The sequence below is a fragment of the Pezoporus wallicus genome, unplaced genomic scaffold, assembly GCF_028554395.1.
Source record: "Pezoporus wallicus isolate ANWC-B61680 ecotype Strahan unplaced genomic scaffold, APGP_CSIRO_Pwel_v1 contig_3817, whole genome shotgun sequence".
In the NCBI taxonomy this organism is placed as follows: Eukaryota; Metazoa; Chordata; class Aves; order Psittaciformes; family Psittacidae; genus Pezoporus; species Pezoporus wallicus.
Window position 1 is genome coordinate 7,260,913 of NW_026635157.1, and position 26,349 is coordinate 7,287,261.

At 40.5% G+C, this 26,349-nt stretch overlaps 1 protein-coding gene across 1 annotated transcript; it reads left to right on the plus strand.

The window, feature by feature from the left end:
* The first annotated feature begins 1,044 nt into the window (after nucleotides 1-1,044).
* Nucleotides 1,045-22,545, plus strand: IL20RA (interleukin 20 receptor subunit alpha). The gene is made up of 7 exons (XM_057407624.1): nucleotides 1,045-1,105; nucleotides 14,426-14,555; nucleotides 16,265-16,443; nucleotides 17,118-17,293; nucleotides 18,885-19,029; nucleotides 19,592-19,731; nucleotides 21,071-22,545. The coding sequence occupies exons 2-7, from the start codon at nucleotides 14,482-14,484 to the stop codon at nucleotides 21,995-21,997; spliced, it is 1,641 nt and encodes a 546-aa protein (XP_057263607.1). The 5' UTR covers nucleotides 1,045-1,105; nucleotides 14,426-14,481; the 3' UTR covers nucleotides 21,998-22,545.
* The last annotated feature ends 3,804 nt before the right edge of the window (nucleotides 22,546-26,349 follow it).

Genomic DNA, 26,349 nt, shown 5'->3' on the forward strand with positions numbered 1-26,349 from the left:
TAAGAACAGGCACTAGATATATACCATATGCAGTTTTTCATTTCTTCTGCAAATTAGAATTAGACAATTTCCAGACACAGCCCCTCATTTTACCAGCCAACACAACCCATGCTGACCATCACTTCAAAGTGGATTGGAATGTAGTAGTCAGGTTTCAGCTTTTGCTTGCAAGATCTTTTATGCAGAAAAGCCTGAGAGGGAAATGGCATAGAGGGAAATTGTAATGAAAGAATGGAGAAACCAAAAAACTTGGCAAATGGGTGCCAAGGATGGTGGAGATAAGCTGTAAGGGAACTAAACAAATGGGAGAACAGCAAATCAGATCAGTTGGCAGGAAATTAGCTGGCCAGGTTCCATCTGATGGGAGGAGAAGCACTCATGGCACAGCACCTTCAACTGCTAGAACTTCCTCAAGTATTCAATCTGTGGCACTCCACGAGCACAGCATGTTCCCTCATCTCCTTCTGCTCTCATTAGCGGTTGCACTGAGAAGCTCCACACAAAGTCAGCAAGAGCTCTGTTTGCAACAAGAACGTGTTCTTTCTCAAAATCCCAGAGCTACTGATGTGGGACCACACCTCTACAGCCTTTCTAGTCCCACCAGAGTCAGGTGAAGAAGGGTGCTCAGCTGCATGACCATCTGTACATCTGTAGCTGTACCGTGTTGTACATCTGTACATCTACAGCTGTACCGTGTTGGCCTTCACCTTCCTCTGCAAAATAAAGAGGTACAACAACATCCCACCCACATCTAGTGGCTTCAACGGAGAGTTACTCATCAGTGCAAGCACCGAGGGGTGCAGCAGAAGAAACCCCTCGTCTGGGAGACGGAGCCACAGCGCAAGACGAAGCGTCGGCAGCGACACCCGCCTAGGCGGGACCCGTAAACAACCAAACAGCCCCCGCCTGCAGCGCTGGGCTGCTACTGTTCCTCCCCCGCCCAGTCCGCCGCGGCCGGCTCTTCCCATCTGCGCGGCGGCGGGGAGCAGAGCACCGGCGGTCCGGGAGATGTGAGTGCCCATGGGTGCTAGGCAGCTGCGGAGGGGGGCGGCCTGGGTGCTGGTGCTGCCGCTGCTCCTGTCGCCTCCCCCCGCGGCGCACACAGGTAGGTGGCGGCGCTGCCGGTCGGCCCTCCGCGGGTACGTGTCTCTCCCCGGGCTGCGGGTCCCGTCTCCGGTCGTCTCCGCGCTCGGTTGTCCCAGCAGGGCGGCCGGCCGGGGCGAGCAGAGTTGGCCCAGCTCCGCGGGCTTGTCCCTCCGAGCCGAGCCAGCAGCCCGGGAGGTGGCTTCTGTCGCCGCCGGTCGGGCCAGTGCGGGGCTGCGGCGTGCCGTTCGTGTTAGCTAACGGTGCCTGTATTTAATATTCGTGTTTCTGGCCCCCGATACTTAACTAGAAGACAAGGACTGTGTGTTACTGTAACGTTTCTTACATCTCTTTCTTTTCTTCCTGGTTATGCTGGAAATACATTTTTTGCAAAGCTGTAGGTTGATTTACTTTCAGCTGTAAATTGATAGCATGCTCTTGAGATAGCCCTTGTTTATAGTCATTGGGGTGATTCCCAAAATGTGTTTGGCCTGTATTCCCAAAACATGTTTGTGTTTGGCAGTTGCCATGCCCAGGAGTCCTATCTGTGCTGTCAAGAGACTGATTAAAACAAAAGGCAGGGTGCGGTTTTGGCAAAGATACTGAGCTTGTATGTTGGTGTCCTGAATGACTCTGATTCACTTTTCCCACCTGAGACTTGGCGTTCCCCAGTGGGAATGAGCTTGTAAACGCTAGCTGTTAAATGTGTGTATGGTGGGTCCCCTGCTGCTGTTAAAAGCATCAGATGCTATTTCCTTTTTCACATCCCTCGAGTATAAAACTGAGCAAGGTGTTGAAGGGATTAGAAACCTACTCTGTGCTTATTCTTGTAAATGTTGCCTCCAAAGGTTGTCTGAAGGACAGAGTTTGCTCCCATTTAATCCACAGCAAAACTTCCAGGTTCAGTGAGAGCTGAACAGTAGTAAGGAGTGTTCTTCATATGTGGAATACTGTGGAGTAGCACTGAGTACTCTGTCTCACCTAACTCTTTTCCCAACCTACTCCATTATGCATCAGTGATTTTGAGTGGTTTTCAGAGGGTACCAATTTTTTACTTAACTGACCACGTTGTATTGATCTTATATAAGTCTGTTGATGATCACTACAAGTGTTTTGGAAAATATGCATAACTGTCATTTAATTGCCCTTAAGAAAGAATTTATAAAAATTTGATTACTACTTTTTTTTTTTTTATTCCAGGGAAGATTTAAAAAAAATGTCAAGGGGATTGTGTTGGGTTTGTCTCATGGTTGTTCAAGGGAGAAAGGGATCTGCACATTCCTGAGGTTCTAGCTGGACATGGTTTCAGGTTGTTTTTTTTTTGACAGCAGTACCAGCACAGAAGGGAGAGCTGTGCCTTACACTGAAGGTTTAGATCTTCAGTTTTCACCTCTTTCAGCAAAACACCTTTTGTTTTCGCTGTGGTGTGTTAGTGGGTACAAGTTCATCCTTATTGGATGACGTCTGCTGTTTTGGCAATGTCTGACTGCATTCTGTTCTGGGGCATTGCTGGCTAATGATCTGCCAACCTAACAGGCTCTCTGAGCATTGCCTGGTTTTACACAGGACAAAAATTCCACTTGTCACTGCACTTTGGTGAGATTTTTATAAATTGCTGTTTTGCTCACTGTTTAAAATCTGTAGTCTAGAATAAATGAAAAAGCACAGAAAATGGACAAGCAAATTTAAAAAAAGGTCATTGTTTAATCAAGAAGATCAAGAAATGTAGTATACACCTCTTTACCACATGGGAGAGTTCACCAATTTTTGCAAGAAACTCATAAGGATAGGAAGGAACATCCTGAATTTTGGAAGTAGTAAAATGTTAATCTATTTACTAAGCTCCATCTTAAATCCTTCCCCATGCTCCTAGTGGAGGTTTCCCTAGCGACATTCTTCTGCAGTTAGAGAAACCTTGAAATTTCTGGCCTGTGAAAATCCAGCCTCTGTCTTGCAGATCTCTACAGAAGAAAGAAAGAATGCCAGGGGTAGTACAATATATATGAGGAAAGGGAAATGAATCTGAATATTTATTTAAGGTTTGCTTGCTATTTTTGTTCAGGTGAGGCATATGATTTTGATGCAAGTCTCAGTCATTTCACTTACTGTGCTTTTGTCTGTACTGTGGCACAGTCTTAGAACTGGATTTATTCTGGCTGAAGATGCCCTGGAAGACGTGCTTCATCAGCATACCTAATGCGAGTAGAGCTAGTCCAGTCTGAAAAAGAAAAAACCTTGAAATGCATGTAGTGTAGACAAGATTTTCTCAATACCAGTATTTTCATGTAACAGACCCGCTCCTATCGGGTTGCATTACTCATTAACGTAGACATAGCCTTGGATCTCACTGGAGTTGGTTTGTGGTTATACCAACTATATTTATTCTGATGGGACCTTGAAAGCTTCCCCCTCTTAATGTTTTTTGATACTTGTATAAGTTGCTTGGTCTGCATTGACACACCTGATTTAATTTACTTGTCCTTCATCTTTTACATTGTCATATTTTTATTATAAAATAGATTTACATTTTGAAAAGCAGTTGCAGGCATCCCTGTAAGCAAATATCAATGTGTTTTCTGTCAGAGTTACAAGTGCTCTGAAATATACAAAACGTCCCTTTTGATCAAGATGGTGATCTGGGAAATGCAGAATGAAAGGATAAAAGGGGTCACCATGAGGGCTTTGTAGTTAAGGCCTTGAACTGGAGTTCAGTGACCGCATAGATGCCCAGACGTATTTTATCGTGTTAAAACTATCCAGGAGGCAGGCAGTATTCCAGTGCTAATAATCTACTTCCTTTCTTCCTTGCATATACACAGTGAATCCTTGAGAAGGCTTCCTGAGGTCAGTATGAATGCAGTATTTTAAAAACCTGTGTGGATGCTGCTCCTGAGCTTGAGAGGAGGGGAGAGACTGCTCTTTGCAGTTCACTCCCCATGAAAACTGGGACAGCAGAAGCAACTTGCTTGGCTTATTTTGATAGAAACAAGGCCTGAAAACCACTTTTATTCCTGCATGAATACCTCGTATTTGAGCACCAGTCTTAATTTGTGAGGGACAGAAGGGAAATGCTTGGCTTCAAGTTGAGCAGTGCTTAGATGTTTTGGTATTGACATGAGGTTATTTAAGGTATGTTTTGGATTTGGGAAGAGGCTGACCTGTTGCATAGACACAGCCAGTAAGTATTGGCTAAAGTATGAAATAGCATACTGAAGATTATTTCTTATATAAGATTATTTCTTATACAAGAAATGGAGTGTGCACATAATAAGCAGCCTAATTGCCCTGTGGCTATGCTCTGTGATGTGTATGTCCTGGGAAGTTTGAAGTGATGGCTGCACATTACCAAAATGCAGTCAGAACTTGCAGGCAATTGTCTTCTTTAATTAGCTAAATGATTCAAAGTAGAGAACACCTAGTGTATATCTATATACTCATCAAGATTGAACTGCATTCATCTATCTGTTTACCAGAGAGGGCACAAAGGTTCAGTCATAAGAGTGGCAGTATATGGGATGGCTGAGATTGGTTTTTTTTGTGTGGTATTTCCTGACTCTGCCAGGTGAAGGGTAAAAGAATACATGTAACATAGAAATAAATAAAAAGAAATGTTTGATAGGGAGAACTACAGTATATGAAGGATTGTCGTGCTCATATAGTCAAAAGGCTCATCCTTATCTTCTCAACTTTAACTTCCAATCTCATGCCAGGCTTTTCCAGACAATGCTGCAATCCGCGCCCTAGTGCTTGGCTTCACTTATTATTTCCATAACTTAACAAATTCTTATTGCCTGGTAATTAGGAATGGAAATGGTTAAAGGAGGCAGTTCAGTCTAGAGAAACTTCCAGTACTGTTGGGATTTGTGATTAAAGTCCAGAATTTAGGTGTGGGTTGCAGTTCTGCATGTGAACATTTAGGTTCACCATTGTAGCTGACAACCTTACCTTTCTGTGGCTGTTGTTCTCTAGTGGCCTTTATAGTCTTAATTCCAAGAGAAGCAAGTAGTTAAGATTACTCAAGTCATTTGTGCATGTGTGGTTCCAGTTTGTTTGTTTTTATAGTTGTGGCTTGTAGACTGATTTCTGCTGGTTATTTCTCTCCAGGAGGTGATGATTATCTACAACTACAGGATTAACAGCTAAAAAAGAGAAAAATCACCCTTTTCATGAGCCAAACAAAAGCTCCCATATTTTAAGAAGCTTAGTTTTATAAAACCCTGAATTCTTTAAGACAGGCCTTTCTCTAGATAAGAATGAGGCTTCTCTTGACAGCTGTGTTTAAATGATGTGCAGATCTGTGTGCTTTATTCTTGGTATACCAGGAACTTGCAGTTTTTTATTGACTGCTCACCCTAGCTTGAAAACAGTACTGTAAAACTAGGCTAACTAGAAAGAGAAGGAAACAAGTTCTAGGACTAGAGGTATGGGATAGTTTACATATGAAGAGATTATATCTCTTTCTTATGGAAAATAGATGACTTTTCCTGTCTGCCTGACTACTTCAAGAGTATTTTAAGGTCAGTGAAGGGACAGGAGGAAGACTTTTCTTCCCTTCTTTATACCACAGTATATACCTTCTTTACACCACAGTATATACCTTCTTTACACCACCTTGAGTTAAATCCCACTTGTTTTTCAGCTATTTTCTACTCCCTTTACTGTGATGGGAATAGGAATGTGTCCAAAAGATGAGAGAAGCATGTCACTTCAGGGGGCGAAAGGATCTTATATGCTGTTACCAAGATTTAATGTGTTTGAGCTTAGCCACACTTTGTGCATAAGAACACACATGAGTAGGTATTTACAGCTCTTATATGAAAGGGGTTAATTTATTTCCTACTAATTTCTTAAAGATGGAGGGAGCAGTTGGGCTAGTATTTATTATTCCATCTGGTTTACAAAAGACTTAATCTCTTTTTGCTTTCCTTATCTTTTCTGAAAGTACATCAATATCCTGCTCTTAGGGGGTACTGTAGTCAAAATAGTAATGTACAGGATGTGACTCAGAAGCACCAAAATCTGTGCCCTGAGAAAGCTGAGGCATGTGTAATTGCTGACAAGGCTTTTTCCCCACTGTAAGAAGATAGCAGACAGGTACAGATCTAGACCTGTTCAGCTCTCCAAGTTCAAACTAACTTTCAGTCATCCAAACATGACCAAGAGCTAGCTTCTCTGCCAGCCCCGGTGATGGTCAGGCTCCTGATCTCATTGAAGTGTGTTGGCTGTTCCCTTGAATGTCAGCTGTCCCGCTGTCCCACCTGTGCATGTTACCACCTTTAAAACCATTTCTGAGGCAGTTTTCTGTGAACTTATGTGTAAAAGACGTAGGTGATTATGCTAAATAACTTCCTCTCTACAGCAAAATCACTTTAACCTGTAGTGGGTAAATGATACTAAAAATCATGACTGGTGATTTTGACAAAAAAAATGCTTGTTGAGTACGGGAAAGGTATTAAAAATACTGCTATACCTATAATCGGGTACTGATATGTTCACAACTGAAGTTGCTGTGGTACACTGAACAGTCATACAGTGCCTCAGAACACACCAGCCCATACCTGACAGGAGGCCAACAGAAATGGGTGTGTACCCCAGGAAACCTTCATTTCTTGTGGGCTCTCTACAAGCTGCTGCTTCCCAGAGGCATTTGGGTCCTTCATCATCTCTGGGGAGAGGAATAAATGTGGGGCACAGGAGGGAAAAATGATTCTGTGAGTGCTTCAAAGAGGCAGAGATGTGCCCCACTGCTGCCTCATGTTTGCTGGGGTGTTGCTGGTGGGTCTCCAGCACCATGCAAGACCCATGCTGGCTGTCCCACAGGGGGAACTTGAAATTGCCTCTTGCCATTTGCAATCACTGGCTGAGGACTGGAAATAGGCTATTTGTGATCATCCAGACAGGGGTGGCTGTGTGACCTTGGCAGCCCAATTACCTGTGAGAGAGGTGGCATTGCAAGTTTGATAGGAGTGTTGGTCCTTCCTCTCACATCTTGGATGCAGAAGAAGGTATTTTGCTTGCATCTTTTTTTTGCGGATTACATTTCCCTCAGAAATGAAGACAAGTTCTCATCCTCCATTGGCATCACACTTGATCTCCCGTCCCAGGGAAAATGGATTCAGAATCAGTAATTTCTCTAATTAAATTAGCTTGGACTCCAAGAAAAGTAAAATCCCTTCTCTAGACAAGTCATCAGTACATCAGAGAGCAAGTAGCAACACCTGTGAGGCAATAAAAACAATGCTGTCATAGGATCATAGAATGGTTTGGGTTGGAAAGGACTGTAAGATCATCTAGTTCCAACCCCCTGGCCATGGCCAGGGACATCTCACACTAGGCCAGGCTGACTCAAAGACCTATCCATCCTGGCCTTGAACACTACCAGGGATGGAGCATTTGCCACTTCTCTGGGCAACCTGTATCAGTGCCTCTGCCCTCACAGTAAAGAACTTTTTCCTTATATGTAACTTGAATCTCCCCTATTTAAGTTAGAATTGACAGTTGTTGCCTAACTGATAATAGCCAGCACTAATAGATGAAAGCCAAAATTAAGTTTTGCTCAGTTTATATGTAAAAAACATGTATTTTATGTAAGGATAGATTAGGAGTGTTCCAAAATGTGGTGTATCCAGATTTGACAGGTGACTGTCACACAGCATAATTTTTAGAGTATTTCAAGAAGAAAGCTTATTTAAACTCTGGGTATTTTGAAAAGCCAATGTAAGATGTATTCTAATGTCAGGTACTCTAATAAGCTTTTATTTTGTTGGCTGTTGGGTTGTGCTTGATCGAAGTACTAATACAGTGGTAATGCTAAACATGTTCCAGGGAGAAAAGGAAGTCCTCAAAACGAAACCCTGGATAGTTGGGATGTTTTTAATATTTTATAAAACTTCAAAACACCTGTTTTTTTTTGTTTTTTTTTTTTAAAGCTGTTGTCATGGAATTGTGCCAACAAGGGGCTTTTAAAATTAATTTAGTTCTTTTTGTCAAAGTGTTTTTCATTCCAAACTTAACAGAAATTCATTCAAATAGATTATGACTCTGAAAGCCTTGAAGGGGTTGTGAGTAATCTTAGACAAGCACACCTTGAATTTTACTCACCTTGTTTCAGGCCAGTACTGATCACTCGGAATTAATAGAAAACATACAAACAACAGCTTTCTCCTGCTGAAGTGCATCAAGGAAAGGTTTTTGCAGCAAGGCATGGTTAGATAGTGTGAGCTTTACTCTTGCACTTGCAAACCATCAAGAAGAAAATTCAGTTTATTTCTTTTCTGTCGTATAAGTTGGCAAAAAGGAATTGGTGTCAGTTGCCATGGCCTTTGGCTATTTCCTAGCAAGTCTTCAATAGACTGGGGAGACTTTCTCCACCTTTCTGAACCTGGGTCTTTCTAGACTGAGTCTGAAATGTTCTTTGACCAATATTCTCTGTGGAAGTGTTTTTGTAAGTTAGGATAACAAACACAAGGCTTCACATGGAGGAGGAGAACGTTTCAAGGCAAGCTGCAACTTCAGCCCCCTTTTGCATCTCTCCCATTCTTCAGGCTGTATTTCCACTCACACTCTTTCCCCAGATGACCTCCTCAAGCTCAGCTGTTTTCAATGGCAGCCTGCCTGTTTCTTCAAAAACAAGCCCTACATGCCCAACTGTCATCCTTCTTCAATCTTTCTCCACTTCTTCTCCCATGCTTTTCTATCTGCTCCACCACCTGGTTTTCATGTGGTATTATGTCCCTGTTTCTGTCCCTGTCTGTCTCTTCCCTGTGCCCCCTCTGAACAGGCTGTGAATGGAGTGATGGGCTCCAATTCTGGGAGGGTAACATCGTGCTTTGTGGTTAGCTCTCAAGTGCTGTTGTGACTAAAACAGGAAATCGCCTCCGCACTCCTCCCCACATTCCCACCAGCGCTGCTCAAGTCAAGGGTTTTGTTAGGCTGGCTTTAGACCTGCAGTCCCAGAGTTCTAGCAACCCACCAGGAGAAAGGCAGCTAAGCTGCAGTGACTTCTGTGTGCTTCTCCTTCTCTTCCTCGTTATCCAGCCTTTTGAGTTCAAGTCCAAAAGAATCACCACAGAGAAAAAATTTCGAGCCCTCTTAATTTGAAAAAGTCAACTAATTTAAATTGTTGCTAAGATGACTAATAGCAGGTAATGATGCTAACATCTATTCCTGGCTTTACTGGGTTTCCCTTCCTCTCTGTACCTACTGATCTCCAGTTTTGGCTTGGTTCCCCTGTTTACCACTTGGTGTACTCCCTCGAATTCCCACATGGCCAGTGCCAGCTTGCTTGAGATTGCAGATGTACTGGAAAACGAAGCCGCAACACTCTGCTAGAGAGTGCAACTAAATATGGTGATAAATGGACATTTGTTCTGAGTCTGACCATTTTATGTTCTGCATAGGCATGTGTTTGAGAGAGTATTTTTTTCACTGAGAACAGCATAACCATTAAAACAGATGAGGTGGAGGAAGAAAAGAGCAAAAATTCCTTAAAAAGTAGTAGCAGCGGCATCATAGGAGCAAGCAAGGTTTTACAGGAGTTTGGTGGAACTCACCCAAAGCTGAACAGAAAGACAAAAGAAAGGGCAATAGCTTACAATATTTTCTGAAGCCAATGTTTGGTGTCCTATATTGCTCCTAAATTGCTTGGTGCAACATTGGTGGGTCTAAGCTCCCAGTGGGAAAAGGTGAATCTCTGACCTGGCCTGTCTGAAGGGCTGCCCTCCCTCAGAGGTGTATAAGCATGGATCACATCCATGGCCTTGAAGTGGCAGCTGCAAATGGCAAAGCACAGGGAGTGCCTGCAGCATTGCCCACAGCTGAAGTCAGCACAGCACAAAGGAGCTGCTTCCATCAGAGGTGCTCTCAAGGGCTGCTTCCATGTAAGAAAATACAACAGTAGTTGAAGCGAAAGTCCCTGGTGTTGTCAGAAAAGGAGTTCCTCTTTTAAAACCTGTAGGAGATAAGTCCCTGGTTTTACTGCTGTGGCTATATATATGTGTGTGTGTGTCTTTGTGTATGTTTATGTGTACAGATGGGTAGATAGATACCGCAACAACCAAAACCAAGCTTTGAACAGTACCAGCTTGAGCAAGGCGCATACCAGGTAGGGTGGTGTATGCAGTTAAAAATGACCAGGTTTGTAAACCCAGCAGACACTTTCATAAAGAGAAGATGAGGTACCTGCCATGAAATCTTACTCATGTGAATAATCTCACTGACGTCAGTGTGGTTTTTTGCTTGCACGTGAAGGTGTTTTCAGGCTAAGTCGTATATTTTGGAGAGTCTTGCAGTAGCTTATTCTAAGATCAGGACTTGGATTTTCATTGTGGTGGTGAAGTTTGCAAGCCTAAGTTATTTTCTTTCCAGTCCAGGTGTGCAAAGTCATGAAGAAATGAATGATATTACTCAAGGTTTGATTAACAGAGTTTCCAAAGACTGTAATAAGGGCTGCAGGTTTTTCCGTGCTGGGAAGTGATGACAGCCGTTGCAGACTATCGATGAGACAGACTAAACCTAGCAAAGCAGCATGCATGATTGATTTCTACTGTCATGTAGGCCAGTACGAACTCAAAATACTCATGCTGTTAATCCTGGCTAATGGAAATAAAATCAGAACACAACTGGATATATTGTGTTTAAAAGCAGGATACTGAAATAAGCAGCTGATACGTATACTTGAGTCCTTTCCTGACTAACAACCCTGCAAGCTCTACATATGATGTGTTTTCTACACATGCCTCCTGATACTATTGAGCACTGAATAGACAGGGAAGAGTTTATTCTTAACTCTCCCTGGAGAAATAGGGGAGCATACTAGTTTTAGTCTTGCTTTACAGATGCAGAATTGATGAATGAAAAATTTGTGTGTTTTGTTGTAAGGGCAAACAGAACCCTTCCCTAAAGGGGCAAGACCAGAACTAGAAACCAGATCTTTGCTTTTGCAGCTAATGGAAAGTTAATGGTCTTGGTCGCTCTGCCTTCCAAATCACATGGAGCTGGGGGTAGGTGGGAGTTTTACAACACTGGCAGTGTTGTAATGATTTAGATCTTGTAAAGATACAGTCTGTGGGTTCTGTGTGCTGAGATTAGCTCACCTGCTGCAGTCAGTGTTTCTGTTTTGAAACTTCATTTACCACAGCAGAAACCACACTGGGAGGAAGGGGGAAAAAAAGCAACAAAAACACCTTTATATATCACTAATTTAAAAATATTTTCATGTAACAGAAATACATGACTCTTGCTCCTGTAAGATGTGTTTGAGGAATATGAATGTTTTTATGGCAGGATGGACAAATGGAAGTTATAGGCAAACAAAAACTATTCAGAAAACCATGGAAGTAATTTCCCTTGTCTGTGGTAACCTGGCTGCCTCTGGCCAGTTCAGTTTGGTGACTTTGGATTAGCCTGATAAGCAGTACATACTTTTAAAACCTTTTTTTTTTAAAAAAAAAAAAAAGGTGTGAGAAGTGAGCTTTTAGGGATGCTCTGTACCTTTTTACGGTTGTACCTGATACAGCAGTATCCCTTCCGGATTTTTTACTATGCAGTGCAAAGCCAGATTTATTAGATGGTGTAAGAAGGACTATCAGAATAGGGCTGGCACTGACTTTGAGGTCACTCCGTCCATCCCACTGACCCAAAGCAGAATCAGCTATACTAATGTAATTTCTGGCAGATGGCTTTCTAATCTGCTGTTCAAACCTTCCAGCAGCCCTCTCGGGTGACCCATCATCATGTGTCACCCCTCTTCCCACAAGGCTTCCCCAATGGCTCCTTTCTTGTTGAAACTGAACTCTGTTCCTTTTACTCCTTGTTTGTGGTGGGCATGGAGCATAGATCGTCCTTCTCATGTAAAGATGTAAAGACGTAGAGTGTTCCCCTCCACTCCTTCCTGGACAAGGTGCATCTCTGGTAAATTTAACTACTGAGGAAGCAGACATCAGGGCTGATGGGCTTGACCACCATCTCCACTGAAGGGAGAGAGATGCAGTTAGTCTGGTCCATCCTAACTAGAAAGATAAACCAATCTAGGGAAGACTTTGTCTTCCTCTGCTCTTTGTGGCTGCTACAAAGTAGATGCCTTGCTCAGAGCCAAAGGTTTAATGAGAAGCCTTTTATGGCTTTGATTCCCAGCAATCTAAGAAAATATCTATGTAGTATTTCCTCCTACTTGGAAATTGGATCAGAAAATTTGATTGTGCCTCAGTCACTCACCCTTTTCCTACATGGATTGGCTGGTTGCCTTTCCTGGGGCTTGGGCAGGATTTTGTGACTTAAGATTTTATTTTATTTTATTTTATTTTGTAATCTTTCATTCAACAGTTGATATGTTTCATGCACTCTCATACACTTTAGTGCTGGGATTTGGTGCAAAGAATAAGACTTGGTGCATGGGTGATTTCTCTTAGTCCACATGACGCTGGTTTTGGTTTGCTCTTCTTAGTAGCATATACATTAGTGGTTTAGGAGCTTCTCTATTCTACTGAACAGATGTGGCAAATTTTAGGCTGTTTTCTTTTTCTCTCTTGAGCAGCTTCATCTTTATATCTAGATTAGTTTTAGTGAAGCAGTTGTAGAGGACATTTATGTTGTGTGAAATGAAAACCTTTTATTTTCTAGGTTCTGTCTCTCTCATTTGGAAGCAAATGTTAAGGCAGAATCCCAGAGCTCTCTTTCTGCTACTTTCACATCCCTGGTCTTCTATATTTTGAGCTCTTACAAGATGACTGTCACTGGGTATTTCTGTTTCAAACGGTCCAGGAAATGAGACTTTCTGCATATTTTTTGTAAATAAGTAAGCTTGGCCTAAGGACTATATCTGACAAAACTTATTGTCATACTAGAAAAAAATTGAAAGACAACTCTACACAAGCTAAGTAATAGAGATAAGAGAGCAATATTAGAAATACCCTCCGTAAAGAGCTTTATGATCTGAAGATACAGATGCAGGCATATACTGGAGTTTGTTTGTTTTTAACATTAACAAACAGCTTGAGTTTGGAATACCCAGAGTTTCCATCAAGACAGTTTAAAGTAGTTGATCTCTGCAGAATTGCAAGAACATTGTCCTAATAAATGTATTAAAAAGTTTCTGCTCTTTGCCTCAAAGACAGATAGAATGATCAAGTTAATCAGTAACCCTTACATGCAAAAGCAACTGTATGTTACATATACAGGAGGATGAACACAATTACTCTAGTAATAGTGAAATACACTACAAAAAACCCCTAAGATCTGCTTACAGAAGTAACAAAGGTTAAGGACTATTCATTCAGAGAGGTTCCCACTGTTCATGTTAATATGCTTTATTTCCCCCTTTCTTTGTCTCCTTTTGATGTCTGAAGAGCTAGAATTGTATCCCTGGAGGAAGAGCTTAAAGGGTTTTGAGAAGTCCAGAACAACCACAGAGCTACTCTTTCTCTTCCCCATTATGCTCTTGTGGCTGCTAGCAAATGAGAAGCTCCTTTCCAGCTTCAGGGCTGGTCTTGGGGTTGCTCCCATGGGCACAGTCCTCATGGAGGAGGTGCTGGGGATCGAGTCCCAACTTGGAGCTTTGGATTCTAACCCTGAGCCCATGGGCCTCTGTTTTGCAAGCAGTTAAGCAATGCGATCATCTTCATGAGATTTATTCGTTAGGAGTGTGTATTAGGAAGATGAGAAACAGATTATTCTTAAAAGCCCCAGACTTGCTTGTTTATTAATTTCAAAGGGTGGAGCAATGAACAGAAATTTAGATGAGTGACCTAGCAGTATGTGTTCACTTCTGACATTCTGGAGAACCAACATGGATGATCGAATGACACTGGGGATATTGTGATCATCCACTCTGATTCTCCAGTGTGAAGTCATACTTCTGTTTGTAAAGCTCTGTATGCAGTGGACTCCACATGTCTTTTTAAAATACCTGGTTTGACTTTTTAAAGTCCGCTCACCTACAACAAGGTTCTACTGAAGCATCAAGAATATTTTTACAATTTCCAGTGTTAAATTGTTCTGATGGTCAAATACCTTGACAATTTTAAAAATGCATGTGTCTTTTATGCTGAACTTTTCTAGCTCTAGCTTCCAGTCCCTGATATTTCCATACCATTGTCTACCCTAAATGGCAAAGCTGGTTTTGCTAGAGAAAAAACATTCATACAGATGGAATTTGTGACTGCACTAGCTAGGGACACTTGAAAAAATTGTATTTCCGTGGCCTCTTCCTTGTGCTTTTAATGTTAAGAACAGCAGTATGTAGACTTTTATGGCTTACTTACAAGTTGGATTTGTTTCTTAACTTGAAAGCATGTGTATTTGCAGATTCTTAGGGATGTTGGTTCTTTCTTATTTTTTTTCTCAGGTGTGTTGTGTTGTTCTTTGCCCAACCCTAGGAATGTCCATTTTGAATCTGTAAACATGAAGAATGTCCTTCACTGGTCAGCACCAGAAGGCACAGAACATGGAGTACTCTACAAGGTGAAGTATTTGGTGTAAGTTGGCTTGTTTGTTTTATTCTCCACTTTTATTTTAGTATGTTAAATAGTAATTAAAAAAATTATCTTTTTTGTAATATATGACTGCAAAAAAGTAAAGTGTGAACTAAAATGTGGGTTAGACTTAAGCAGTATCAGCTTTAATTTTTCTCTGGCACTGTTTATTTCAAATCCAATTAAAAACACTTGTAAGGAGACTTCCTTCCTATGAAGGAAGTGTAGGATGCAACAGACTAATGCTTTCAAGGGCATTCCTGAAAAATGAGACAGAAGAATGAAGGAGGGCTGTGCTGTGGATTGGCATCTATACACGTTAGCCTTCTGTATGCATTTAAACAGACCTGGCGATGTAGTATTTAATGGAATATTAACAGCACCTGGTGTTCTGTTGGTCTGTTCTAACACATCCAGCCCTACCCCTGAAATTTTTTGATCTCTCAAGTCTAGGAGAGAATCCATTGAAGTTATCAAGTATTCTAAAAATCAAGTAATGTGATTGGAATCAGGCCCTTATATTTTTAAGGCCTGCACCTTTATAGGGTATCAGGGAATTTGAGTGAGGACCAGAATCCATTTCCTTTATTCCCTCCAAGAGAGTACTGAATCATTCTAAAGGACAGTGCTGGAAGTTTGGCTTATAAATGTAACAGTCTTTAATATTTACACTTCCCTCAATCTAGTACTGTTTTCATGACACTAAAACAAATGTAAATCTCCAGAAGTTTGCAGTGACTGGAACTGGCTACCAGAAAAAACAAGGAGTTGCTTTTACAGTCAGAGACAGCAACATCTTTTGCTCAGATCTTGCCCTCTGTGCTGATAGGAATTACATAGTTGACCTCCTAGAAAAGGGGAGAGCACTCAGTAATTAGGGAATGAAAGATAATTGTGTATCGGATAAAATGTTCAGAGAGCACTAGCTACACTGCCAGGTCAGCTGGTCCACAGAAGAGTCTAGTCCTAGGTATGGCTATCTTACATAAACATGTCCCTGTGTGCCTCTACCTACCTAGGAAAGCAATGCCTCGAGCTAGGTGGAAAAGGCTGGTGAGTGATGCTGTCCTGCAGTCATGCAGAAGCTGACACACATCCTTACTAATTAGCAGCCAAAGGGGGAGTTCTTAATAATGTGAATTTGAGGAGCAGGAGCTTTTGATGAAATTCAGGCAAGAATTTTCCAAGGAAATCTTGATTTCTTCTACTAGTGTATAGGAGCTGGTTAGTATTAATGCATTGTTGGTAGCAGGTATATGCCCATTTTTCAACTAGAAGGATTTTGAAGTTCACTGTATTCCAATGGAGTCTTTCTTTTCAACTAGAAAAAGAAGTAACACTTAGTAATAAGTAGTCTCCTGTCCGCTCATCTTGAAGACCCTGAGCAGAATCTGTCTCTACACCAGGATGAAGCACTGACCACTCTGAGAATTACTTGTCTATATATAAATAGTTACCCTGACTGTTATCATGTATTTACAGTTTAAAGCTGTGGAGGCTGAAGCCTACTCTCATTTATTTTTCATCAAAAACTTGTGGAAATCATGTGTTTTATCTCGGCTGAAGCTGGGGATTCCTTGAAGTGCAGATTTCTGCAAAACAAGTAAACTGTTTTATTGGCCAGAATAGCAGTTTCTGTGATATATTATCAGCTGACTAATACCATGGCAATAGCTTTTATACAGCTCCTTTCTCTTTCTTTTTGAATATAGATATGGCGTTGGCAAATGGATTAGAAAGCCAGAATGCAGGAATATCAACAGAACATGGTGTGACCTGTCCAGTGAGACCTCTGACTATGAAGAACAATACTATGCAAGCGTTAAAGCCTTCCTAAATGGGATGTGCTCTGACTGGGTAGAGACCACACGATTCAACCCTCTTACAGACAGTAAGGAAAGCTAATCACACAGACAGATGTTCTATGGCCTTGAGTAATCTGTGTGCTCAGAATGCATGTGCCTTCATAGGGGATATTTTAATTTGAACATGAGGTTAGATTTTTTTGCAGTTGTTTCACATTTATGCTTTTCGCAGAAGTAATTTGAAAAAAATTGTATTAGAATTTGGATAGATGTGTGTTATATGTATGGTCTCACATAAACTGAATGTTATTTTATGTTATGGTAAATCTTTACTCAAGGCAAATAAAAGCTGTGGCCCATCCATAGCATAAAGAACTCAGATTTTGAAAAGGCTCTATTAAATCAAGCAGTAATCATACTCCAGAGCACAATATCTCTTATCTGTGCCAGATAATCTGAGAACATGTTGGTAATTTAACTTGTTTCAGCAAATTGAGTTTCAAGGTTGTTTATCCTGCAAAGTCACAGGAATTCCTAGGCAAAATTCCAAGCCAGTATTCACCTTCTCACTGTAAAGATCCTCTTCAGTTATCTGATGAAATAATTTTCTGTCAATATAAGTTAATTGTTCAAAGTCGTACTTAGACTCCCCAAAGCATTATGAAAATTTAATATCAACCACTTTAAAAAAACCTTTCATGGTCAAATCTGTGTGCCTCTGCTGCATTTGTCTGCCTTTTGTGCATGTTCATTTTTCCAGCTAAAATTGATCCACCCATGGTAAGTGTGTCTTCTACTGAGAAATCTATTTCAATCATTCTGACTGCTCCTGAGAAGTGGAAGAGGAGTCCTGAGGGAGAATCCATATCTCTGCTTCAAGTGTATCCTGGCCTGCAATACAACGTGTCTGTCCTCAACAGAAAAACAAAGAAGAGGGTAAGATTTGACAAGGCTGTGGAACTGCTTATTAAATCCGTTCTCTTGAAATGCGCTTTGTCTGGTCTGCCTGAAAAAGGTTTCATAGCCTTAGAGAAACTGTAGGATCATTCAGGTTGGAAGGGGGCTCAGGAGGTCTGTAGTCCAAAATCCTGTTTAAAGCAGGGTCAGCTGTAACCAGGTCACTTAGGGTTTGTCCAGTTACATCCTGAAAGCCTCCAAGGATGGGGACTGCAAAGTGAGTTTCACTGCTTGACTTTCCTCTTAGGGAGAAAGTAATTTATTTTTATCAAATCTGAACCTCTCTTTTTGAATTTATGTCCACTGTCTCCATCTTTCCTGCATTCAGCACTGTGAAGAGTCTCTATTGTCTTGATAGGTCATCCTGGGGACTGCTGTTAGGTCACCTCTGAAGCCATCACTTCTCCCTTCATGGACCAAACTCTAGTCCCTCAGCTGCCCCTCACAGGGCAAGTGCTCTAGCACTTGGAGGTTGAGGATCTTGGTGATCCTTTAAACCCATTCCAGTTTGTCAGACTTTTCTGTATTGGGTTGGACAAAACTGGTCATGATGTTCTAGACATGGTCTGATAAGCACTGAGTGGAGGGTGATAATCCCTCCCCTCTGTCTGCTCCCTCTTCTTTTAACAGAGACCAGGATGCTGTTGGCTTCCTTTGCTGTGAGGACATTTTGGCTGGCTCATGGTCTTGCTGCCTGTCCCCAGATCCTCTTTGGCAGGGCTGCTCCCCAGCCAGTTGGTCTTCTGGGAGTATTCATAATACATCATGACAAACTGCATTGTTTCTCATCACATCTGATGCTTCTGCTGATTTATGTGCCATTGGCAAGTAGTAGTTCCCAGCATAAGCACAGTAGGTGAGGAAGAGTTCAGTGATCAGTTACAGAAGCGTTCATTCTTCTGTTCCCATCCTCCGGGCACAGTATCTTTCTGGCAAATCTCAGAATTTCCTGAAAAGAGACAAGAAACTTTGTACCAGAAAGGTTACCTTCTGTCAAAAGAGATATTAAAATGCCAAGATTAGCAATTGGAGGTAGACAAAAGGGATTTTGTGGGGTTTTGGTCGTGTTGTGGGTTTTGCTTTTTCGTCAATACACTTGATGTATAGCAATTACTTGACGCCAAGGTCTGCATAGCACCTTTATTCTAAGGCTCCTATCTTTATCAGAACATCCCAATTTGAAAGATTTTGTGGCACTGTACTGTGTGCTTTTCACTGGCCTTTGGGTCAGGACAGTGCTGGAATGATGCCTTAGCTCGATTTCAACATCAGAATGAGAATGTTGCTGACTCATGGCACATAGTGCTACTTCATATAAAGCATGAAATTCTTCAGTAGAAGAATCATTGAATGGAAGATGAAGTATTCAGAGGATGTGGCCTATGAAATAACTTGAGTTTTTATTGCATTTGGGGAAAAAAAAAGGATGCTGTTGCGGTTCTTACATTATCATTCTTTCCAGAAAATTTGTGTGATTGTGACACATTTGGTACAGAAGTTCTTTACTTTTCTGTAACTGAGGAGCTACAGGAGAAAAAGTAGTTGTTTATTTTTTTTAAATGTCTTTCAGTGGTGGTTCTCCATCAGCAACAACACCTTGGTTGTGCCCTGGTTAGAACCTGGAACAGCTTATTGTGTCAGTGCCCAGATACATGTCACCACACCACTTTTGCACAGTGGGTTCTCCAAAGAATATTGCATTGCTACCTTGAAAGGTATGTGTAAACTGGCAAATTACAAAAAGAAGACGTAAGTTAGAAAACATCATGGTGATTAGGTTTGCAAGTTTTTTATGTATCCACTCTGAGAGTGAAGCATTGTTTTTTCCCTCTTTGAGCATTTGTACTGATGAAGAAAGTCTTTGCCTTTAATAAAACATAGCTGGGACCTACTGACTGGAAGGTACATCACTACCTCTGAAGAAAAAGATCTGCTTTCTTGGAGTCTTAGTGAACGGAGAATATATTTTTTTCTCCTTGAATAATGTTTGGGAGTAGCAGATCTGGGTCAGTCTGAAGTTAGTGGCAGGAGAAACTGAGGAAGGGCTTGTTACTACTTTTTAGAATTTAATGTGTAATTTAGATAATGATAATAACTTGTCCTGTAGCTCAAATCTAATTTTTTAATTTCCTGCAAATTACTTGTTTATCTAAGATATTTATATCCCATATCTAGAAAGCAATTTCTAGGTACAGAATGTGTGACGAGTGCACACATTACTATCTGAACGCATTAAAAAGTTGCTCAGTATAATGAAAGCTTATGTTTTGTTAACAGATAAAACAGGTGATGAAACTACAACAGTCATATTTGGATATGTTCTGCCTATTGCGCTAGCTGCCCTTTTTATTTCAATGATATGCTATTGTGTGCACAAGTATATTCATGTCAGCAAACAGAAGCATCCAACAAACCTGGTAAGTGTTCCCTGTTGTAGGAGGTCACTGCCAATCTTGACACTCACAGCAGGTGTGTGTATTTTCTGGGGCTCTGAGTCAGAGTCCCAGACTAGGTGCAATTTGTCTAGCTGCAAATAAAAGCTCTAGTTGGCACTGATATCACAAAAAGAACATCACACTGAGTGTTATTAAATGCAAGAAAAAGAGTAGTAATTGCAAGCTCTGTTAGGAAGTCAGCACTTAAATTTATGTAGGAAGAAGCACTGTAGAGATTTAGTGAACAAAAGTTATTATTTGGTTGAATTCAGAAACAAGAAGGGAAGATAATTAAAGCAGTACAGAAATTCTATGATGCTTTCTTGGAGTATTACTGGGTATTTTCCACTTAATTGTAATTGTGAAGGATTTAACATGTGCATCATAGAGATAATTTAATCTGCATTTCAACTATACTTTCAAATATGGCACCATTTCCTAACACCCCAAAATGCAAAACACATTCTGTTATTTAAACAGCCAAATACACTTTATATATAAAAATGTTTCTAAGTTTCTTAGAGCTGCAAAGTTTGTTAACTTTTAGAAAGATGCTACGAAGTCTAAAAAATATTCCTGGTTTCCAGGTCATGAGCCCAGTAGACCTTCCTCACAGTTATCTCTAAACAAATCACTGGACTGTAAATATAAAATTACAATAATGAATAAACATTTTGATGTTAATACAATCTGCATGACACCATGGGATGGGAGGCATAAGGGAGTTGGTTTCAACATGCTGGCCTTTCTGAAGAAACTTAGAGCAGCACAGAGGTGGCAGCAGCAATGTTCACAAAAGCAGCCTGTGACAGATGGCACAGTTCAGGCTCCATACACCACTTTTCAACCTGATGTATAGCTTCCTCTCTGAAAGGAAAAGTGATATTTAATTCTCTGTAAGCTATACTGTAACATGGTACCTGACTCTGTGCTTGGGGGATGTGGTTTTGACTGCTCCTGCTCTTTACCTGTTAAAAGAGAATAGGTTCTGTAACCTTTGACCCATGGACAACTCTAATGTTTTCTCCAAAGTCACTCGAGTCGGTGCTGATGGAAGCAAAACCAGAGTTTGACAGATTGTTCTGACCGTTATTTTGACACGGGGAAGATGAGGTAAAGGGGCATTAGAACTGGTCATGATACAATTTTACTTTAGATAAAAAAAGTATTAACACTCCTGCAGGTTTCTTCCTTGAATTGAAATAAACTTCTAATAAGGTCTAACCTAGCCTTATATTTTAAAAATACTTGGCAATGTAAAAAGCAGCAAGATGGTATTTTTATTATACTTCACACAAATGAAATTATTTTTGCTTTCCAGTTATGGCACTACACTGACAAATGCAGGGAAAGAGTTTTCATACCATGTGAGAAAATTGTGATCAACCTTATCACTGTTAACGGGGATGAGTACAAGCCATCTCGGGAATCCAATCATCTATCGGAAAGGAAAAGTCCCCATCGCTACACTGTTTACAATGGTACTGGAGAGAAGGATTTCCCGTCAAAAGAAGTGCTGGAAACGAAACAGTTAAAGCTTGAGACTTCACATGAAGAGATTTTGCATGAAAAAGAGATTTTAGCAGAAGGGGACCAAACTGGGAAATGGCCGTCCTATGGCCATCCTGGAACAAAGACTACTTTGAGACAGAAAAGTACAGAGACTGTAGAGTATGAGCATGATGTAAGGGCTGAAGACTTCAGTCCTGCTCAGGAACTGGAAGAGAACATTTCTGCCCCCAGGGGACTACTAGGTGAGCCACGGATTGCCTTGGAGAACTTGGTTACTATGCAAACAGGACAGCCATATTGCCCCCAGCTAGAGGTGAGGGCAGCAGACCCTTGTTTGGGACACAAAATAGAGGAACTTAGTTTGAAGGTGATTGATGGAGTAGATGAATTGCCAGGTGTGACCCATGTCAACTTGGTGGACTTGGATACAGGAAAATCTGGGCAGATATCCTATCCTCAGCTGAGAAAAATAACACAGGGCCTCACAGATAAAAAGGGTGAACAGACCATATTAGTAGATTGGGATCCTCACACTGGAAGACTGTATATTCCTACTTTGTCCAGTGCTGAAAATCAGGTATGTGAAAGAGCATTCAAGTGTGAAGATCCTGACAAAGAGGGAATTTTATCCAGACTGTGTGAGAGAGAGGTATCTGATGAATCATCAGAGGACCAAGAAATTTATCTCCTGCGATTTCAGGAACAATGGGGACTGCATGTAGAAATGGAAGACTGAACTGTGATTTTTCTAAGATGTTTTAAAATGTAAAATCTTGCTGACTTTGCCAAAGGGAGTGATGAACTCTAGTGGAGCACACACATCTGATTGTATTGAAGTTTTCAGAACCATCATAGTTGAACAACTTATTCATCATATGTTACTTATAGCAGTTTCTAGGTAAGATAAAAGTGATTTTGAGTTTCATTGTAAATCTCTTAGGCAAAATATGATGGTTATGAGATTATCTTTGAAAAAAAAAATTTTTACACAGGATGCTGTTAGGACTTTCATATTGTAATTCTTACCAAAACAAATTATCAGTGTTCCAAAGCAGTTATTTTTAGCAAATAAAAAGCAATAATATGACATTTTTTCTGGGCTATTTCGTGTATCTTGACACAATGCAGTCTTTTGCAGGACTCGCTCCTTCTACTTGTAGTGATTTGAGCTGACTTTTATGGACGTTAAGGACATTCCACTGTATAGTTTGTTTCTGGTTTATAAATATACGTCTACTCAATGAAGTTCTTATTTATTTCTCTTGAGGTGTGGGGTCACTTCCATACTGTGTTTTGCAGGTGTGCAACCAGCAATGCTTCTTTTAGCAGGTGTGCCTACAAGCTCAACAGACATAAGGGAGCAGAAAGCAAGAATTAGATGCATTTTAAACTGGGGGAAATGTGGCACAATGGGATTCAGTGTGATGCCTGTAATCTTACTGGATGGATTGTGTTTCACCCTCAGGTGCTTGCAGTACAATATCTGTATGATTCATGTCCTTCACATGTCTGTTCCTCTCCAATGACTTTAAAGGCAGGCTGGTGTGACTAACTCACAGAAGTCTGCACCAGACACACCGCTGCTTCTTCAGACACGTTCCACTTGTCATGGCAGACCCAGAAAGTGTGCCTGTGGGCTTCCTTTTATTACCTGATGTCCTGACTAGGACCCCTGATACAAGTTCATTTTTCCCCCACATTATGTGGTATTTATTTATGATAGTAAATTAACAGGATATTCTAGAAATTTCTTACTAGGGCAGATGTTATTTTTGTTTTCAAAGCCTATATGTCACTTCCACTTAATGGAACAAAACAAACAAACAATGGTGTTCAAAACTTGTACCCTCCAAACTAGGTACATGGTTAGGTGTATTTCTGAAGGAAGACCTTTGCCAATATCTTTACTCTCAGGTAATGTATCTGTTGCATGACCTTGGTGTTTTCTATGACTATTCATGCTCTGAAATACTTTAATTTAATTATAGACTTTAATACTTTAATTTAATTATAGACTTTCAAACCAGAAATAACATATAGATCATGTACTAATGTTATACCTAAATACTTGTATCACACATTTGTGCGGCAGAGGAGGGTTATAGCTCAGTGTGAGAGAGGAAAAATAGTTGGAGATGTGGAAAACTCAACATTTCTACTACTGCCAGCCTCATTTAAATAATATGAAATCTTTCTTAGTATTTTCAAAAGATTTCTTAACTGACTTCTTTGTCTGTAATCTCCTAATTATCTTTTGCAGTGTGGGGCCTCTAACTCATTCCTAGTTAACAGAACTTGTGATCGGGGCACAAGATACAGAGATTCTTGCAATCATAGATGCATTTGCATGATAAATTTATGCTTTGAAATAGTAGTTAATTTGTGGGCCAGAATATTTGTAGTAGAAGTTTGCAGCACTTTCAGTGTTGCTTCCTTTTGATCTGAACTTGCATTAAATTCAGAATTGATACTAGATTATGCAGTCCTTTATATATATATATATATATAAATTTTAAAAGACATTTTTTTGGGGGAAAAAAAAGTAAATTAACCTGAGAACTTTCTTTCATATGCAAAAGAACTTTTCATGTTAGCTAGTCAAGTTCTGGAATTGATGAGGCAGCAAAACAATCCATTAATATAATACCAGTAAATTGTTCATAGCTTTTTTTTTTTAATATTCTGAAAGCTACTCTTATTTTTCCTGAAAATCTTCTAATTATGTTAAACAAATGAAGCTGATCAGATGTGATACCTTGAGCAAGCCAAAAAGCCAGTAAGGAGCAAATACTTCCATGTAAATTTGTAGTTCTACCCACAAGGTTTCAGGTAAGAGGCAACTATAAATTACATGGAAGATCCAAGCAATAAGAGAGCTGACAAATTCTTAGTCTTTATTATGCTTCATCAGACTTTGGTTAGCCACATTTAGGAGACTTAATGCAGACAAAAGCAAGGTCATATATCTAGAAGCAAACACTACAGAGGCTATTCACAAACATAAGGCTACTTGTAGCTTTGTAAACAATGATTTTGAAAATGATGTGGGAAATTAATAGAACTACATAGCAGTAGGTCAAGAACAAAAGGATGTGTATTTCTTGACTCCTATGGCAGAGCTGTTATGATCAGTACTGGAAAAACTGCATCCCATTTACAATATAAGTCAAGCCATGAAGGTAGAAACCAAATACTACTGTAAAAGGCTAAAGTAATGCTCTTTTGAGCTTGAAAACAGGAAACCTAACTATTGCAATAAGATCTAATGGTGATAGAACTGATAGATGAAACTAGGTGTGGGCACACACAGTTTTGGAAAAGGAACTGTAATTTGTAAGTGTGGTTTTGCTCCGTAAAACTGTAATGGGTTTCTTGGAGAGACTGAAACAGGCATCTGAGTGCAGGTTACCTGTGGTCTGATGTACAGCAGCCCTGGAAAAACTACTGCACAATGGGAACAAGCAGATGGGATAGTCCTGATACAGCAGGCAAAAATGCAGTATCAGCTGTGTTCCTGGCATGATAAGGACCGCAGCCAGACTGCCCACCCACTGTGAAGTTAGCCAGGTGACGAATACATGGTGACTGCTTAATACATGATGCAGGATACCCTGTAATGTGAAGCACAGGGAAATGATCAAATTGTTAGAAGGAAAACCAAATTGCACAGCTATTGGATGCAAGCAGCTGTATTGCCTGGGCATCACAGGGCACTCTGCTCATCTCGGCTGAAGACCACTAAAGGAGCATGGGATGCTGGACAAGGCTGAGGTGAGGATGTTCTCTACAAAAGTAGGATCAGAAAGTGTTCTTGGAGTGGCCAACTGTGGATAGAGGGTAAGCAGGTGCATTTTGGAGATGCCAGTAGTGTACTAGCATCTGTGATGCTCCAGTCATTCGCAGTGCACATAGTGTAATGGTTAGGAGAGGTGGGCTCTGGGAACAGCAGCAAACACTGTTAATCAGACAGCACAGCTCTTCCTATGGATATTAACATAGGTCCAACAAGAGCTCTGAAAAATATTCTGAACATCTAGAGAATGCACAATATGAAAATATTCTGAGCAAGGAAGTACTTCAAATTACATTATTAGCAAGTGACCACACAGAAACATGCTCAATTTCTACTGATTTTTAAATTAAATTATTAGTTAAGCTTATGCTTTAGCAGTTCCAGAAAGAGGAATGAATTCCTGAATGCAGGACTACCAAAAATCTCTCAAAGTTTTTCAGATGAGAGTTAAGTCATGACTTTGTAAGGTCTAACCTGCGAATAAAGACTTAACCAAGATGAACTGATTAGAATGTGAAGCAAATGAAACTTAAAATAGAACAGCAACATGGTTCCAACATTTTAAAACAAGGACAATTGACTGTTTAACAAGGGCTGTGAAAATCGTCCAATGCCTGTAGGTCTTTCAAACAAGCATGTCTTTCTTCAACAATAATGCTAACAGATGTGTGGCATTTCTTGCCTGGAATATGCTGAATGGTATAATGATGTTCATATGCTGTCAAGTCTTAAAACTGATTAATCCTTTTTTTCCCCCCTTTAAATAAGAAATGTTGGCTCATCTATACAGTGGAGTTAAAAAACAGTCACTCCAAGCACCATATTTTTGAACAATTGCAGCTTTTATCTCTGACATGATTCAGTCTTCCAAAGTCAAAGTTTTAAACCTGTTCAGCTGTCTCCCTCTGTCCATTCAAAATACCAGCGTTCTCCGTAAAACGAAGGCACAGTAACAAGTCAATTTTTCTGCTTTAGTTTTGCATGTAGGTTTCAAGCTTCATCAGCCCAGGGTCGCATATCAGTAAGTGTAGGAAGTCATTTTCATGTTTAGTGTCACCTAGAAACCAGAAAGATTTTTTGGTAATTTGTACTGGCAATAGTGCTAAGCTGGTCTCCTTGATTTCTCACCATCTTTTCCCTTTCTCGTACCAAAAAAAAAAAGAACAAAAAGTACAGACTTCTGTTTTCTAAAACCTCCAGAATTGGTTTAGCTGAGATAGATTTTCCTGGACTAAGATAAGTTTCAAGAAGAGGGTTTGCTCCTTAGCAGCGCAGCTATGAAAAGCCTCACTCAT